This window comes from Bacillus rossius, chromosome 11, assembly GCF_032445375.1.
Source record: "Bacillus rossius redtenbacheri isolate Brsri chromosome 11, Brsri_v3, whole genome shotgun sequence".
NCBI lineage: Eukaryota > Metazoa > Arthropoda > Insecta > Phasmatodea > Bacillidae > Bacillus > Bacillus rossius.
This window is the reverse complement of record NC_086338.1, coordinates 52,507,832-52,525,946: the sequence shown is the minus strand read 5'-3', so window position 1 is coordinate 52,525,946 and position 18,115 is coordinate 52,507,832. Positions and strand designations below refer to the sequence as shown.

At 37.9% G+C, this 18,115-nt stretch overlaps 2 protein-coding genes across 7 annotated transcripts in view; one reads left to right on the top strand and one right to left on the bottom strand.

The window, feature by feature from the left end:
* The window catches only part of LOC134536981 (dynactin subunit 1), a 58,606-nt gene extending 45,078 nt beyond the window's left edge, over positions 1 to 13,528 (bottom strand). For 4 of the 6 annotated variants that reach the window (XM_063377102.1, XM_063377104.1, XM_063377105.1 and 1 more), the window contains exons 1-3: positions 13,389 to 13,528; positions 9,643 to 9,829; positions 6,947 to 7,080 (exon numbers count right to left, since the gene is read on the bottom strand). In XM_063377102.1, coding sequence (XP_063233172.1) covers positions 6,947 to 7,080; positions 9,643 to 9,828 — 320 coding nt within the window. In that variant the 5' untranslated portion in view covers position 9,829; positions 13,389 to 13,528. The remainder of the gene's footprint in view (positions 1 to 6,946; positions 7,081 to 9,642; positions 9,830 to 13,388) is intronic. The other 2 variants (XM_063377106.1, XM_063377103.1) reach the window with 2 other exon arrangements.
* Positions 13,529 to 15,056: 1,528 nt separating this feature from the next.
* Positions 15,057 to 15,458, top strand: LOC134536472 (heat shock protein beta-1-like). The gene has a single exon (XM_063376191.1). It carries the CDS (start codon positions 15,057 to 15,059, stop codon positions 15,456 to 15,458), a length of 402 nt encoding a protein of 133 aa, XP_063232261.1.
* The last annotated feature ends 2,657 nt before the right edge of the window (positions 15,459 to 18,115 follow it).

Here is an 18,115-nt window from a genome sequence, read left to right as displayed (position 1 = left end):
AGCATCAGTATATCAACAGCATTTGCTGAAGAGTTTCTCTAATGTGATTCCCTTCGCTGTTACAACAATTTTGTGCAATTGTACTGAAAGTGGAAAAACTAAAGACGTAAATTAAAAATATTAAAATAAATAAACTTTTCAGTAACTACATAAGTTAAATTAAAATTTCACTGAAGAATAATAAAATAGTGTGTTATAAAGAGCTGTAAATGACTCGCTATTTACTCAACTTTGACTAGACTAAACACAACTCCAACATAGACCAGTAATGTGGTGGTCTGTATGCTGACCGAACACAACAATCAAAACTATTACCCCAATATTAACACAAAATTACTGTACGTTCAAAATAGTACTATTTATAAAACATGAAAACTAAATGTTAAAATATTTTTCAATTTAAAAACCATTTACAATAAAATTAAATAATATGATTAATGTCCAAGTTACTTAATGCATTTCCTTAGTAGTAATAGCTGTATTACAGTAAAAAATTAACGCATGCCAACATTCCAGTTTAGATTATATGAAAAGTTTTTACCAGCATAAAATCTGAAAATGAATAAAACGAGCAACTTCACGAGCTACACACACAGTACGTGAAATGACGCTCGCGAGTGACGTTCAGAGGCAGACGTATCGTGTAACAATACCTCGACTTGTTGTCGGCCCGCGTCCGGGGGCTCTTGGCCGGCGAAGACTTCCTCTTCACGCTTTGTGCAGCACCAAACAGCACAACACAACTGAACACCAACGCGACAAGGCACTCGTGCAGTAATGCAGGATTTTTGTTCCTTGCAGGGTTTTTATGTTGCAGGATCACACGCAGAGGTTTAGGGTGAAGGGACTTGAGCTTCGACCCTAAGCTCGTAAATGCTAGGCACGCCAGGGTTGTGAGACTGAACCACACACCGCTGCCACATGAGGGTCACGTCACGTTTATATTGCAAACACTGTTGCCACATTAATACTGCCCAGCTTGTTAACATTAACATTATCATTTTGTATGAGATCAATAATTATAATAACTTTAATTTTTTTTTTTTTCCCCCAATTTAACTCTCTGTTGATTTTTGTAAGATCAAACTAGTGTCTTCTGACACTTGTATACATTCTGAAAGAAAAAAATAATCAATTCTAAACACCAATTATTAATTCACAGGAGAAACTATTTGTGGCATTTGGTCACCATTAATAAAACAATATTCCATTAATTGTGTACTACGGTCAAACAGAGTCAAAATTATTAATAAAAAATTTGTTGGCAAAAATGGTAGAAACCAAGATGACATCTTTCAGTTACGTTTTCTTAAAAGTAAGAATGAAATATTATCTGATGATGCTCTTGATGAAATACAACTATAAAATGTGTTCCTAAAATTCTCTTTCAAAATTTTTCTTTTAAGAAATTTTTTTTGTACATTTTTAAGTTTTTTCATTACATTATAAAGTTGTGTCAACTTTTGTGCTCTTTGGGTACATCTGGCAATGGGGCACACTGAAAGAAGGGCATCACTAATAACAGATATGTTGCATCAGAAGGAGCAGAGTACATCTCTAATGAAATGCACACTGCAATGTAAGGATAAGAGACACTATAAGCCAGTATAGACCTCCTTTTGAATTCTGTACCAAAATCATACACAGTTAGTTCAAACTTTATCCGATTCAAGAAGAGAAATATTGGTTTAACATAAACAGATGTGAATCGTATTTATAGCACTATGTATTAAGATGGAATGAAAAGTTGGTTAAGGAACAGTCATCCTAAATTATATTTACTGCAGTCTTATGTAGCTGTTGGTAGGCATGTAACAAATAAATATGAGAAATTGCTGACAAGTTACCAGTTTATAACTCTACATAATGGTACATTTACATGGAATGACAATAACATTTAAGTATCATCTGTCCGATGTAATCATTCTGTCAATACCAAACAACAGGTCTGCCAAACCTTGAAGATGAAATGTTAAGGCTCCAGGATCTGGAATGTTCCACCACCTTGATTGCTTCCCTCTCTCAACTGTGAATACCCCACGTGGTAGGTGCGCTGGGCTGCTTTTGTGTGGCGTGCCATCACAGCTGTATGTACCCTGCTCTGATATGCACAAGGGTAGCTATGAAGGCATTCCACACGAAAACAACCCAGCACACGTGCCGTGGAAAGAGGGTTCTAGGGTAGGTATCAAGTATGTTCTGGACTTGGCAAATCACAAGTTTGCATACTAGAGATGCAAGGAATGTTCACCCACGACTTTCAAAAGTATTTTTGTCACAAATGGTACAGCAACATCCTTCAGAATAGGCTCTTGCTGCAATATCTCAAATGTTTTCCAATCGGCTACATCTTACATTGCTGTGGTGGCTGCTGTGAAATAATTGCCATTAAATTATAAGAAACTGTTGTAACTAGAGTCCAAATTAATTAGCAAAATGAGAAAAAAATCACACTTTTTTAATAATGAGATTCGTATTAAGTGAAATATTGCCAGATTATTTATTCACAAAACTTACCTTTTATTCCTGAAAAACATTCAGTTCAAAAGCTTAATTTTTTCTTTAGGTTATGCACATGCATACTGTGGCCAATGTAGGAGGGGGAAAGATAAGGAAAGATAAAAAGGAAAAAAAATGCACCCCCCCCCCCCAAGTTAGAATTTTTTTTTTTTAAATATCAGTTAAGGCAGTATGTTATTGTTATTATGTATGATGCGAGGTGAGATGTTACAAAACCTGCAATTCCAACTGCGATTCCCCCCAAATGAAATTCTTGTATCCACCACTGCATTCATAACACACTTCACACAGCACATTACGCAAAGAGTGTAACGGGACACAGCATAACGGGACAATGTGTGTAACAGGACACTTTTTCGTGTGTGCAGCCGGCATTCATCGATTTATTAGACGTTGTCACGTCAAAAAAAATTGTACTGTGCTGCTCTTAACAGACATAAACAACTGTAGCAGCATGTACCAGAGTTTCTCAAATTACCTACATCAGGACATGTAGTATATTCCATTAATAATGTACGTTTTTTACACATTGCACATTTACCTGTCATTCCATGTAAATCATTCCATTAAATTGAAAAAAAGTTAATACCCACTTCAATTCCAAAGAGCTAGTCTAGCCAAAGATTTACCAGAGGATAGTAGCTGTTAAAGAAAAAATTTTATACATATACACTAGGGCAGAAAGTGAACTGGTTTATTGGGATATAGGTACCATATACTGTACCAAGATTTGGAATAGTTATTTTCAAAGCTATTTTCCCCCCACTCCATTATCTTCCTGACAAGCTGTGAATATGAGGATTGTTTCAAGTCTGATTTTTTTCACGTTAAGTCCCTTGGTATTGTGTGCCATGCAAGCTCTGCTAATGAGCAAGTTAAGCACCTATTTTTTTTTTTTTTTTCGATTGATGACTCGTATTGCGACAAATGTTCAACCAATGCACAGGAAAATTGAGAACATCAGCTTGTAAATCAAAATGAAAACACTCACGTGGTTGGTTCCGCCTTCCTTCGAATGCTTATATGGAAAAAATACAAAAGCACTACATTAGGACTAAACTGTTCATCTTTAGATAGTTTACTATTTACTAGTAATCTGAAAGTACATGGAACACCTCCGGTCTAATCTTTCAAACGGAAATATCTGCTGTTCCTACACTTGCTTATTTCATGCCAATAAAACCACAAACCAATTTTTGTCACATAACTGTAACTATCTGTTACTGATACAGGAATCTACAACTGCATTCTTCCAAACAAAATAGCATTAACAGGTACAATATTAGGAAAAACACATTGCTATAAGACTAAATGCCTACATACCACTACAAACAACTTCATTTATACAAGCAATGGCACAATATCTAGAAATATGCCTCAAAACATAATAAATAGCCCGACTAAATTTTTTACAGTACCAACATACAAAAAGTCAAGTATTTAAAAGGGAATAAATATTAAGAATAAAAACTTTATATTAAAATTGTAATAAATACCACAACTAAATACAGTAAAGGCACTATAGAAGTTCTAAAACTTATCTAAAAGACTTGGATAATCTATTATTTGGTCTCTAACACATAGACAGAATGGGCCATTCGGTACGTCAAATACTTTGGCGCTAGAAAGAAAATAATAAAAATACTGCCTTTAAAAACTGTTATAGTTCCAAAATTAATAGAAAATTTGTCTGGCTGATACTGGAGTAAGAGTTCTGCAATTCCATAGTCTTCTAACAACTTCTTTATTTATACTTAACAGAAACAATTATATTATTTTAAGACTAATAAATAACTACAATAGAATTTATCAATTTGTAAATAAAGTTAATTAATAATTATAGTTTTTGTTACCTAACTTATTTAGTCTTTACCAATAGTGATTTTATCTTTTTACCAAAATATTTTTATCTTAATTCTTATTCAATAGATATGAAAGAGGGGGGACCAAAAAAATGGATTTTGTCATAAAAAAAATTATTTATTATCTTTTTACCAAATTCCTTTAGTCACCTTCAAAGAGCTCTCCATTAGATGCGATGCGCTCATCAAGTCTTTTTTCCCACTGTTTGAAGCACCTCTGGAACTCTACAACTTTGATATCCTCCATTGCCCTTTGCAAAGCTGTTTTAACCGCCTCCACATCATCAAAATGCTTCCTTTTAAATTTTTCTTCATTCTTGGAAACAGGAAATAGTCGCACATGGCTAGGTCTGGCGAATTCGGGGCGTGGGGAACGACAGACAAGAGGCAAAAGCGATTCACTCATAAGGCCATGTGTGCGCGGGCGTTGTCATCATGAAGGAACCAGTCACCTGATCGCCAAAGTTCCGGGCGTTTCCTCCACACATCCTCTCGCTAACGTCTTAAAACTTCCAAATAAAAGTGCAGGTTAACAGTCTGGCCAGGGGAACAAAAATTCCCAGCGCACAATTCCATAAACATCAAAAAAGACAATGATCATCGTCTTAACATTCAACCTCACTTGTTTGGGTTTTTTTGGTCTGGGGGAGTTGGGAGTCTTCCACTGGCTCGATGCTTGCTTGGTTTCTGGGTCATACCCGTAACACCAACTCTCATCACCTGTTATTACTTTGGTCAAAAAGTTTGAATCATTTTCAATCTCATTTTTCAAGACCTTGCTCTAATTCAATCAAATTTTTTTGATCCTGTTTTGTGAAGGCAAGGGAACAAATTTAGCGGCAACACGTCTCATTTGCAAATCCTCAGTCAAAATCCGCTGGCACGAGCTCCAACTCACTTCTGTCTCTTTTGAAATTTTGTCGATCGTGAAATGACGATGCTCGATTTTTTAGTGGATTTTTTCAACATTTTCATTGTTTCGAGATATTGAAGGGTACCCAGAATGAGCATGGTCTTTAACACTCATCTCACCACGTTTAAAGCACCCAAACCACTCAAAAACCTGTGTGCACCTCATTGCATCCTTCTTGAAATCCTGTTGAAGCATTTGGTAAGCTTCCGTTGCCGATTTTTCAAGCAGGAAACAAAATTTCAAACACACTTTTTGTTATTTAAAATCTGCCATTACGACTTCGCAGGAGAACACAATGGCAGTGCGCTCTCAGTCTGTTTTTTTTTTGTCCACCCTCGCATGTATCCACTTACATATTATAAATTTTATAATATTTGTGTTATTCTAAATTAACTTTTCCTGGAGGATTTAATGGTCATCTGTGTTCTTGTCCATTGTTTGACTATGTTCTTTATGTTTTGTACTTCTATTTAGAGCTGTTACTGTTCTTTGTTCCCTGCAGTCTCTTCAGTGTGCAAGTCTCAGTTGTAATAAATAAATAAAATCAATAAAAAATATGTTTCAAAACAATTACAATTGTTTCATAATACAGTGAAAGGTCTTAAATACAGCAGATTCGGGACCACTGCCATACCAGACTAGTGCATTTTTTGTATTACCAAACATAAGCATAGTTTTAAGAAGAAAACCCGGGAAAAATTAATTTAACGTACAATGATAACCAAAACTATTATAATAAGCTGCTTTATAGAATATATATATATATATATATATATATATATATATATATATATATATATATATATATATATATATATATATATATATATATATATATATATATATAAAATTAGTCTTCAAAACTCACTTTCCACCCCTGACCCCAAATCCTAATTCCTTCCATCCCGATCTCCTCAAAGCTTAATGTCTTCTCATGAGAGTTCCCACACTTGTTTAAAATTTATTTTGGAAATTCAAAACAAAATTATGTGAAGGAAAAATTTTCTGAATACCACATATAAGAAGGCGCAAAACATCCCGACTTCCTACAAGGTCCAACAGCTTCGGGTGGAGAAGATCTTGTGGGAAGGTGTTGAGCCCCCCAGTAGAGGAAACGCTATTGGGAACTCATCGTAGGGAGAGGAGTAGCAGCTACCACCGTTGCTGGCGTGAGGCTGAAGACGAATGACATCGGTATGACCAAGGTTCAGATAGTAGCAGGCACGTTTGAGGTTGTCTCTCACTGCTGCCACAGTGCTCCGTAGCCCTACAACCCATTGCAGGACGCGACAGGCCCAGAAACCCAGGGCGACCAAAAACCAAAAAATTTACTCTGGTGAAAAAAACTCTGGCAAAACGCCAGGTATTCTAAATTTACCATTATTCTAAATTCACTAATTTTCTGTATTTTTGAATTTATAATTTTTTTGTTTTTTTTTTGAATTTTTCTTGTTTGTGTCCTTTGTCTGCGGTGTCTCTCTTGTGTATTGTGTTTGTTTTGTTTTTTTGTACCGTGCACACCCTTGTAATCTCTTCACAGTGTGTTGGTGTGCATGTCACAATTTATAAATAAATAAATAAATAAATAAAGCGAAATGCCGGACGGATGAGACGGAGAAACGCCAGTATAGCAAGCTACGCCTGCACTAACCTGCTGAGCTTCGAGCGAGATATCTTGGCGTCGTCCGGGGACGTGGCCCCGGAAGATGGCGTGGTGGCGTCCCCCCCCTCGTCCAGCAGCGTGAGCTGTGCCTGACGCACGAACATGCCGTGGTTGTCCTTGCACTGCGAAGCACGCAAAACCCACCCTGAGCGCTCCCGAGTGGTGCAGCCCTTTTTTCTTAGAAGCGAAAACCTCTATACAGAGTGTCCACAAGGAAAAAAATATTTCGTACCAACTTAGGCGAGAAAAAAAGTACTAGATTTGAAAAAAAAAGTACTAAATTATATTTTTTTTTATGGTTTTAACAATTTAGGAAGTTATTATGGCATTGCAATGCTCGAACTTAAATATCACACCACACACACATAAATTCCATAGTTTTTTAAAAATAATACGCTTAATAATAAAACATATTGGAGTTACTGTAATATAATTATATTAAAGAAAAAAAAAAGTACTAGATCTGAGAGTAAATGTACTAGATCACTAAAAAACTTATAAAAGTACTAGATCTAGTAGGAAAGTACTAACTGTGGACACCCTGAATCTATAGGATGGTTTGGATAGGGAGTAAATTCATGTAAGTCGTTATCGACATGGTCACGTGATGTGTTAATTTTTTTATATTTCAAGGATAAAACTTAATTTATTCTATTTTTAAAGATACAAGTTTTTAATTTTATCTATATTTTCCAAGGAAATTTGAACTTTATTGTGTGGTACATATTGCGAGTATTGGATATTTTTTTAGCAGGTAGTTAAGTTGAGGTTATGTTTTTTCTTTTGTTTATTTATTTACGATGTGAATTTCTTCAAATGACTGGTTATTGATTTATTAGAGATAATGTTGATTATTTGTAGATTTAAGTCAATATTTTTTTTATTCTTTCAATGAAAAGACTTCATTTCTTCTAGTTTTCAAGTTATTATTGGTAGGGGCAAAACTTAGGGGTTCGCGTCACCGAAATGCTAGTGATATAATACCAAAATCATTTTCTTACCTACATTTGACATAGAAATGATTTCATATTACACGTAAGTTATCACTTCTGTCAACAGTCCCCATGACTGACTTTTTTTTTTCTTTTTTTTCTTTCGTCGTAAACGGAACAAGTGGCACTAAACACATTCTTCATAAAAGGAGACTGTGTTCTCTGGTAGCGGTTTTAAACTTTGCACATTTGGGTAGCCAGGTGCTGCTACCAACATGTACTCCAACAACCTCTGAATCAAGTTACTGCCAACGATCGCCCAGTTAGTTGACACATACTATACTATTCAGTTGTTTCATTCATTATATTGTACACCGGTAAAAAAAAAAGGGATGCTAATGTTTGCTGGTCTAAAAACTAAGCATAATATACCTAATAATATACAAGTACTTTTCTTAACTAATATGCTTCCAACTTAACCAAGGCAATCGTAAACATCAACAACACAAGTACTGCTTTGTATAATCTAAATTAGAACTAAAAAACTATTTAACCATAATCTGAATCAAATTATTCAAAATATGAAAATATGATACAGTTCAAACTATCAACTAAGCATCTTGTTTTATCATACACATGCACAAACTAGGGGAAAAAACTAATTACAATTTCTTGCTGTTCAATCCAACTTTACTTCTTTAGCACAGATAAAATTATACAGGTATAAGTGGTTTGTGTTAACACGTTTTGAATAGCAATACATTCAATTACATCACAATCCTAAATGACTGGAGGGGGGCAATATTCCCTCCCCGGACCATTTTTTTTTTGAAGATAGGCGCGCTCTCTCTCTCTCTCTCTCTCTCTCTCTCTCTCTCTCTCTCTCTCTCTCTCTCTCTCTCTATATATATATATATATATATATATATATACATACATACATACATACATACATACATACATATATATATGTGTATATATATATATATATATATATATATATATATATATATACATACATACATACATATATATATATATATATATGTATATATATATATATATATATATTTATATATATATATATATATATATATATGTGTTTACTTAAATACTTAAATTCCAATGTTAAATATTTCTACCATCAACAGTTGTATTTTTGCGGCCATGAATTAAAGACCTCTGTTGTAAATAGTGATAACCCTCAAAAGAACAATATTCCTGTTTTGATCATTATATGTGTGCATTATCTATGTTTACACTAAAAAAAAAAGAAAAAAAAATTTTTGTCACCAATTTTCTAAACATTAACTTCACTATGGCCACAGTTCAGAGGAATGTTTTTTTTTATAACTTTTTACACCAGAAGTCTTCAATATGTATATATTACAAGCAGGGGCGCAACAACTAAATTTCCAAAGGGGGGGGCAATATACCTTTTAATAAAGAATCATCGGTTCCCCCCTATTGAAGCCGGGGGGGGTCCGGGGGTCCTCCCCCGGGAAATTATTTGTATTTCAAGGTGGAAAATGGTGTGATATTTAAGCAGTTTTATTATCTAAAAAATTGATTACACAGCCACTTTCTTTGCCACCCGTTTGCCCCCACTTCAAGGTTTCAGAAGAAGGGGGGGAGGGGGGGGGGCCAAAATACCCTTGGGCCCCCCCCTCCTGTTGTTGTGCCCCTGATTACAAGGCCCCTTGTTTAAGGTTGTGTTTCGCAGCTGCGTAACGAGTCCCCCTGGAGCCGCACCTGGAAGTAGGTCTTGCCCTTGACGGTGCCGTTGTTCTTGCCCTTGGGCTCGTCGAGGATGACCCCGATCCACTTGCCGGAGGAGAAGAGCGTGGTGCCGACGTAGGCGACCACGCCCTGCACGTCCTTGCCCGTCACCTCCACGCGCTGGTTCACCCGCAGGCCAGGGGCCCGGCCGTCCGCCATCCTGCCGCAAGCGAGCACTTCAGCATTAACTAACTAGACTCGAATTCCAGCGTGTTTCTGGCTTCTCGTTTGCCGTGATTTCGTTTGAGCAAAATTTGACATATCTGCTTTGTACTAGTCGGTGGGTGGTGCATAATTAGATCATTGCTAACAATAAGTTAGTTTAACTGAGAAAGGTTAACTTCTTATAAAAGTCATCTAATATTTACTTCCTTACATGATTTATCTTTCGGTTATATGCAAAAAAAAATTTTGATATTCGATACGCATTAAATCCTTTATTATTTAAAAAAAAAACAGTCAATATATTATCATAAAATCATTTTCCTTTAAATACATTAATTATGCCTGTGCCACATCTCTCAGCACTCTACAAGCAGTGGCGTGGCAAGCGGATGGCAGGGATGGCCCCCGCAAGAGGGGCACTGGAGCAGGCGGGAGAAAGGGGGGGGGGGGGACGCCACCGCGACGGTTTCGCATTAGGGAACCTCCCAGCCACCCCATTCATCTACCTCCCCCCCCCCCCCCCCACCAAATATCTTTTATTCCAAGAGGGGGCGCTATTTACAATTCCGGCCAGGGGCGCCAGTCACCTCTTAGCTACACCACTGTCCACAAGTACACTCCTCACTAGCTGACGCCCGGCATCAGTTGCAATGCCTGAGTCAGTTTTTTTTTTTTGTCATTTGTTTTAAGTAGGTAGGCACACACGTACAAATAACTATTTCTCTTATCTCTCAATCTCTTATGGATACCTCTGTGCACGTATATAGTAGGTATCGCGAAATATACAACACGTGGTGGGGCTGTAGTATATACTATGATACCCAAAAGTTAGTTTCATGTTTCATAAACATTTTTTGTGCAAAAAAAAAGTGTATCAATGGTTCTCGCCCACAACCCACATATTCCTGTGCTTGTCCCACGACAATATAAGTATGTTCATGACATCAAAACCACGTGGTGACGTCTTTAAAATTGTTATCGGAATCTAGACTACTTCCCAAAAAAAAATATCACATACTCTGTTACGGGTAGAGATGTCATTATGGCAACACTAAGTCATAGTTTATTTACTTATTTTGCCCTGTAAATATCACATGGAGGCGAGTGCTTCGGGAAAATGTGTATGTCCCTAAATTACTCATAATACAAATTTTAAAAACGAGTTTAGAAAAAAAATTATCAAGCTTACAAAGTTAGATTGTGATTCGAGCCAGGCTTAGTTTCACACTTAAAAGTAAGCAAAACCCAGTTAAAATATTACAAATAAATGGGCATAAAACGAAACTGCGCTAACTTTATATTAATGTTTCAAATTTGAACCACTGACACATTTCACTAAAAAATTAAACCCCACTAATACATCAAAACTGGAAACTGAGGGTAATAATAATAATATACACCTGCAAGTGGGCATCCGCCCGGTGGCAAAGAGTTCCCACCCCCCAACTACCCTCACTCCTCCCCCCTCTGGAGCCTCCTTCGTAAGTCCTTCCCTCCTCCCAGATCCAGTGTCCTCCCCTCAATCTCGTTCCACTCTCGCCCCGTCCTCACAAGGAATACCTGCCTTCCTCTCTCTGTCCGTCTCCATTCCCTCTGAATCTTTCACTCATGATCCCTCCTTCCTCGATACAGTTCTCTGTTCAACCTAGCTCCCAGCTTTCCCCAGCCCCCCTCCCCCCTCAAATTACTTTATGCATTCTCACTAGCCTTTCTACTTTCCTCCTTTTTTGCAGCATGTCCCACCCCAGCTCCTTCATCACCGATGGTCTGTGTGTTTCCGCCATCCTGCCTTCGCCTTCCCTTCTCCTCCACATATTCGTCACCCATCTCGCTGCCTTGCGCTGCACCCTCTCCAACTCCTCAATTTCCTTCTCCACATAGGGGTCCCACACCGCCGCGGTATACTCCAACACTGGCCGTACCAATGTCGCGTACACCTTTTCCTTTACATTCCTACCTGTCCCTTTCAGTGTCCTGCTAAGCAGCCCTAACCCCATTCTGCCCTTCGTCACCACCTTCTTGACCTGCTTTCCCCACCCCAAGTCGTTCTGCAGGATCACTCCCAGGTATTTATACTCCTCAGCTTCCTGGATCACCTGTCCCTTCCAGCAGTACACTTTTCCCTCCACCCTTCTCTTCCTCGTGAACCTCACCACCTTTGTTTTCCCTACATTTATTCCCATTTCATTTTATCTTGACCAGCACTCCAGTTTCTCCAAGTCCTCTGCCAGGTGCGCCCCTTCCCCACAGTTTCATAGAGCACACAATTGTCCGCAAACAACCGCAGCCTACTTTCAACCCCTCCCCTACATCATTCATCATGATCAGGAAGATCAGGGGTCCCATGACACTTCCTTGTGGTACCCCTGACGTCACATTTCCCTCTTCTGACCATTCCTTACCCACTCTCACTTGCTGGATCCTGTCCCTCAAGAAGTCCCCTGTCCAATTTACCACCCTCTTGTCCTCTATCAAACCCTCCACCTTTTCCATCACCCTCCTGTGCGGCACCCTGTCAAACGCCTTCTCAAAATCTATAAAAATTGTGTCTACCTGCTTTCCCTCATCCATTGCCTCCACCAAGTCCTCCAGCAGCCCCGTCATCTGTGTTTCACAGGAGTAACCCCTCCAGAAGCCATGCTGCCTCTCATCCATCCAGTCCCTTTCCTCCACCTTTTCTACTATGTACCTCACTACCAACCTCTCCATCACCTTGCCTACGTTAGACGTCAAGCTGACCGGCCTATAGTTCGCCGGGTGTGCCTTATTCCCACTCCCTTTATAGATGGGCACCACCACTGCCTCTTTCCACTGCCTCGGCAGCTGTCCCTCCTCCAGTGACTGCGCATACAGTACTTGCAGATACTTCCCGATCACCTTCCCTCCCAGCTTGAGGTGCCTGTTTCCTATCCCATCTGGCCGAACCACCTTCTCACATTCAGCCTCCTCAACTCCCTTAAATCATCTCTCAGTATTTCCAACCCTCCCTCTCCCCCTGACTTCTCCCCTTGTGCTCCACACCATACTCCCCCATTTACAAAAACCGATAAGCATTGCTCCTGCAACAAACGAGCCTTTTCCAGGTCACTCACACACTCTTGCTCTTCTCTCCCCTTTAATACCGGTAGTCCCTTCTCCCCCTTTACTCTCCTAACATATCGGTATGGATCCGCCCAGTTTCCCCGCCCCCATTTCTCCATCAACCTTTCCATGTATGCATCCCTTGCTTCCCTAGTTTTCTTTCCCAGTTCCTTCGCCTGCTTCTTCATTTCTGCGTTTAGCCCCTCCCCACCTCGCTTCTTGGTTCTTGCGTGGATCCTCGGCACTTTCTCTTTAACACCTTTACCTCCCGTCCATAGTAGGGCGGGTCGCATCCCTTTCCTACCCTCCTTTGGGGTACGAAGCACTCCTCCATTCGCTCCAATATGCCCCTCAAAGCCTCCCACTTCCCTTCTAGTTCTGCAATCCCTTCCCACCTACAGAACTCCATTTTTAGGAATGCCTCTCTACTTTCAAGGCATGGAGAACCCTGACAATAAAATATGAACATTTACCTGACTAATTTAAAGAATTATTTTCAAAACTATCCTATAATTAAACAATTACACCAATAAATACACATGTAATAAGCATCGACTGACAGCACTGGTTTTCAGTCTCCAGATCTATTTAGGTTGCTTTCCGATACTTCAAGTGTTTAATTTTTTTTTTTTTTTGCTATGTGGCCTACAGCATACTTTAACAGCCATAGGGTTAATTTTTCCTTCTTCAAATGTTATCACATCGTAAACAAATATCTGAATGTTTATAATGACGTCGTAACTGCGTGCCGTATTTAAAGACAGGGTCACCAGCCCTATTCACAGTGCAGCCCTACCACACTTGGAACAAGCTGCCGCGAACACCATCTGGATCTCAGCCTGCACTCTACTAAAGCACGACATCCATGGGACAAATAATTAGTTCCTACAACAGCCCGTGAATGGGAGGCACAAACATTAATAACATATTAAACTGTTCGGTAGTGTACAGGTGCAGTGGTACAGTGCTACTAAAATTGTATTATTAACAATGGTTTGTTTACTCTTAAACGATTCCATTGTTAGGTAAGCTGAAACTTAAATTTTGATGTTAACAGATAACAAAACAATAACTTTATATGTTTTTGTATGTTATAATTATATTATTCAGCATGCATTCAAATCATGACATAATAAATTTTAGAAGATACCTGTTTCAGATTGGTTAGGTTTCTTAGTGTTGCGGTTGTACTGACGCCACTCCCGCAGCCCGATTAAGTTTTGAATAAATATTAAATTGAAAATTATCTCAGGGGGCAAAAGAGGGGTTCGACCTCGTGGCTGCAGGCAAGAGTGCGTCGTCACAGAATAAGATCTTTCTCTAATTGCGAGTGCAACAAACACGCCCGCGCGTGATGTCCGCCGTGTGAGTTAAAATGCGGCCGGCCGGGTGTGGCAATGCACTAATGTGTAATTAAATAAGTATTTCCTCTTTTCAAAACCAAAATAATAACAAACACTTGTCACGAACCTCGCTACTCTTGTGTGAATGTAGAAGTTTTACGAACTAATAAATAAATTTTCACAACTGCAGAAAATTTGTAAAAAAAACTTTCTAAATGACAATTTATGTGCTAACGGCGTAGGTTCAGGCCCTGATGCTAGAATGCGCTGCATAACGTGTCTCACTTTTTTTATTTGGCTATATCTTTGTACTGCAAAGTATTTATAGAGATTTCGTATTTATATATCTCTGATCCAATGTAAACATACTTTTTAGATCTAATAACTATCTATGCTAAGAACGACTTAACCCCATGCCTTTAAGATACTACAAATATTTTTTAAAAAAAAATCCCATCAGTTGAATTATTTTAAGTCAGCTAATATATTGCTGAGTGAATAACAATATTATTATATAAAACATTGTGAGAGTGTGTTATGTTCTTTAAAGTTCTGGAAGTTACATGATGTAACATTCGAATTCATGAAGTGTGTTCGACGTATATATACAGTGAGAGTTCAGAAAAATATTTTGTTTGCGTCTGACTAGCAAGGTGATCACGTAGCTTCTTGAGATCGCACAGACTTGTAAAAATGTTAAGTCGTTCGTGTAGGCTTTTGCCGCTGATTAGCAGTTTCAGCAATGCTTTGCGACCTGGTAACGTAACAGTTAGTCGAAATTTTTGGGGTCCCTCTGAAATGCGATCAATTATCACGGATGTGAACCGCCAGATGGAAAGACTGGAGCGAGATTTCATCAACTTCAGCCCTCTTCGCTGTCTGATGCCGCGCGCTATACCTATTCAGGGCACCGGTGCCGCATTTGACGCCTACAGAGTAAACATTGATGTGCAAGGCTACAAGCCCGAAGAAATCAGCATATCTTTGAAGGATGGCGTGCTGTCCGTCAGGGCCCAGATGGAGCGAAGTGCCGAAGACGGAAGTAAGTTCTACCAGGAGGTGAAACGTGAGTTCACACTGCCGGATAACATTGAGCAGCGCTCCTTGAAATCGTTTCTGAGTCGCGACGGAGTTCTTTGTGTGGAGGCACCTTTCAAGTCCGAGGAAAAGTCCAAAGAGATCCCCGTTTCCCAGGAATAGAACTTAAAAGTGGTAACACTAATAGCATAGCATCTAGTTTCTGGGTACCTGTTAGTTGTGAGAAGACTTGTTTTTTTTTATATTTTAATGTTTTGTGTTTTCAGCTGTTTGTATTTATGTTTTCACATAACCCACATTTTAAAAATTGAATTGAAATATTTCCTCGTAGTTTGCTACAAGTGCTAAACTGAATTTGAGCATCATTAGGTGGGATAAATTTACACGCTACTGGCTTGGCTTTATTTTTCTATTGAAGTCTCAATAATCATAGAAAGTACAAAACATTTTACTAAATGAAAATATTGTTCTAAAAATAAAATATATTTTTCCCAAAAAATATTTCAATGAGCGATTGTTGCTTGGCTTTTGTAATCAATATTTGCAGGTCACAGACAAAAAATTAAGCACAACATGGTGACTGCCACGTCACTACACACGCATAACCTACAAAAATTAATTTCTCAGAAACCAATAACATTTTGAAAATCATTTCAGGATAAATAGAAGAATACCAGTAGTGTTCAAAAAAAAAAATCATCAAGAATTTTATTTTTGTGGGAAAGCTACTAAACTGGAAATCTACCTTTTTTATATTTTATTTTGTGCTTGATTGTTGAATGTTCTGTATACGAATGGCATGTGCTAGCGAGATGCTTTGAGGGTTCTAGATAAACTTTGTGACTGGTTGCTGGTGTTACTTGGAGGTACGTGCGATGAATTAGACAGCCTCTCTTATTCCATTCTCTTCACACGACCATGCCTTCTCATTCTTGCATTTTCCGTGATCTCGTTGTTCTAGTCCTGTACTTCACTCGCCTGTCACACTCCTTGTTCTCTCGTTTTTTTTTTTTTTGCCCTCTCCCTCCAACACACTTCCTAGTTATTCCAAGGTTTCTTGGTACCTCGTAGAATTGGTTGGAGGTTTTCCAACCTGCAAGAACATCTTGTAATTTCCTGTTCGCTACAAAATATTTGTTGCCCTACCACCGAAATAATTTTTTTTTTCATAATTATGTTATATTTGTAAATATGTAGTCTGTTTTTTTTTTTTTTAATAGAGATCAAATGTTGAAAATTCTATTTATGAATTCTTCTGATTAAGCTTGATTGTGTTAAACAGCATTATGATATTGCAAGCAGTGTATTAACTATGAACTATGTTATTTTCTAGCAGTTTGTTTTTATCAGTTAACCGTTAGCTTCATGTTAAAAATCATGTTTCATTGTGGTCTGTATAGGTTTAGACAGGTGTGGGTATCACAACTAAATCAAAAAGTCTTGTTAAGTAATTATGGTTGATCACATTAAAAATAATTTAAGTGATTGTTGAAATTTTTTGATTCTTGCAAAAAATTGTGTTGATAACGTGAAACAAGAAACAACTGATAAATTTAAAACTGTTTACTAGTTAAAAACTGGCTTGGCTTATCATAATGTCCTGTTGAAAATTAAGACAGTGTTGATATCAGATGCTGAAGAAAATAATTTTAAGTGTTTTTTTATTATTATAAAAATAGTAAAGGTGGTTCTTTGACCTTAATTTAGCCTCTCATTGGTAAACAGTCGCTACGAGTATGTTGAGGCAGTTTCTCTCAATAATATTTTTTTAGGGCTAGTTGCTAGTAAACTCGCTCAATGTAATAGGTGCTTAAAGCTCATAAGTAGAGACCTGCAAAATTTCCAGATTCATTCGGTGATAGGCTAGAATTCAAACACACATACCTTAGATAATTTTGCTATTGGCTTACTGTTCATCTGGACGAATCTCAACCAGTTATAAACCCTCAACCAAAGAAGGATCGAATCACAGACAAACCAGCTGAGACGACTCACAAGTCGGTAGCCAATGAACTTGCGTTATTTGCCCGAGTGTACAGGGGTATGTGCAGTCTATCCTGAAGGCCATCGAAACCGTGAATTTTGCAGGTCTCTACTCATAAGGTAAATGCCTTAATCATTTGTTTTAAGAGACGTATTTCATTAAATCCATAATGTGTGTCAATACACTAAATATTTATTCCCCCCTTTACATGACTGTTGTCATTGCAATAGAGTTAAAAGAATTATTTGAACAAAATAGGCATTTATTGCTGTTAACGGTGATGTACAATATATTTTAGCACAGTCCTTTTAAGAAAAATATGTTAATGACTGTAGGCAAGTCATGTGTAATTACATATGCTGCTAAAAGAAGTTTAAAAGATAATGCTGTCACCTGTAAAAAAAAAAACTTTTGTAACCTTGGTCAAGTGTGTTATTTCTGTGATATTATTAGTGGAAATATTGATACATTATCATTAATTTCTGCAGTTCAGTTTGACAATGGATGAAGATACAAAGACTGTAATGTTGAGTATATCCTTTCTCATTAATATTGGCAAAAATTGTAGTACCTACTAACGAGGGGCTTAAAAATATGTTTTATACTCTTTTCATTTTAAATTTTAATTGGTGCGAGTATTGGAAGTGGTCAGAATACACCGTGTTTTGATAAGACATTTGTGTAGTTTTTGTCTTCTGCTTTGCTGTAGCGGTGTGTATATGACAATTGACGAAGGATCGGGAGCACTCGCAGAATCTAATTTTCGTGGAAGGGGGTTATATATCACCCCTGTTCCTCCCATGTGTATGCCCCTAGTAAGGATGATTCAATAGTG

Excerpts from the sequence above, each read along its gene's own strand:
- LOC134536472 (XM_063376191.1), top strand. The coding sequence starts at position 15,057 with ATGCGATCAATTATCACGGATGTGAACCGCCAGATGGAAAGACTGGAG.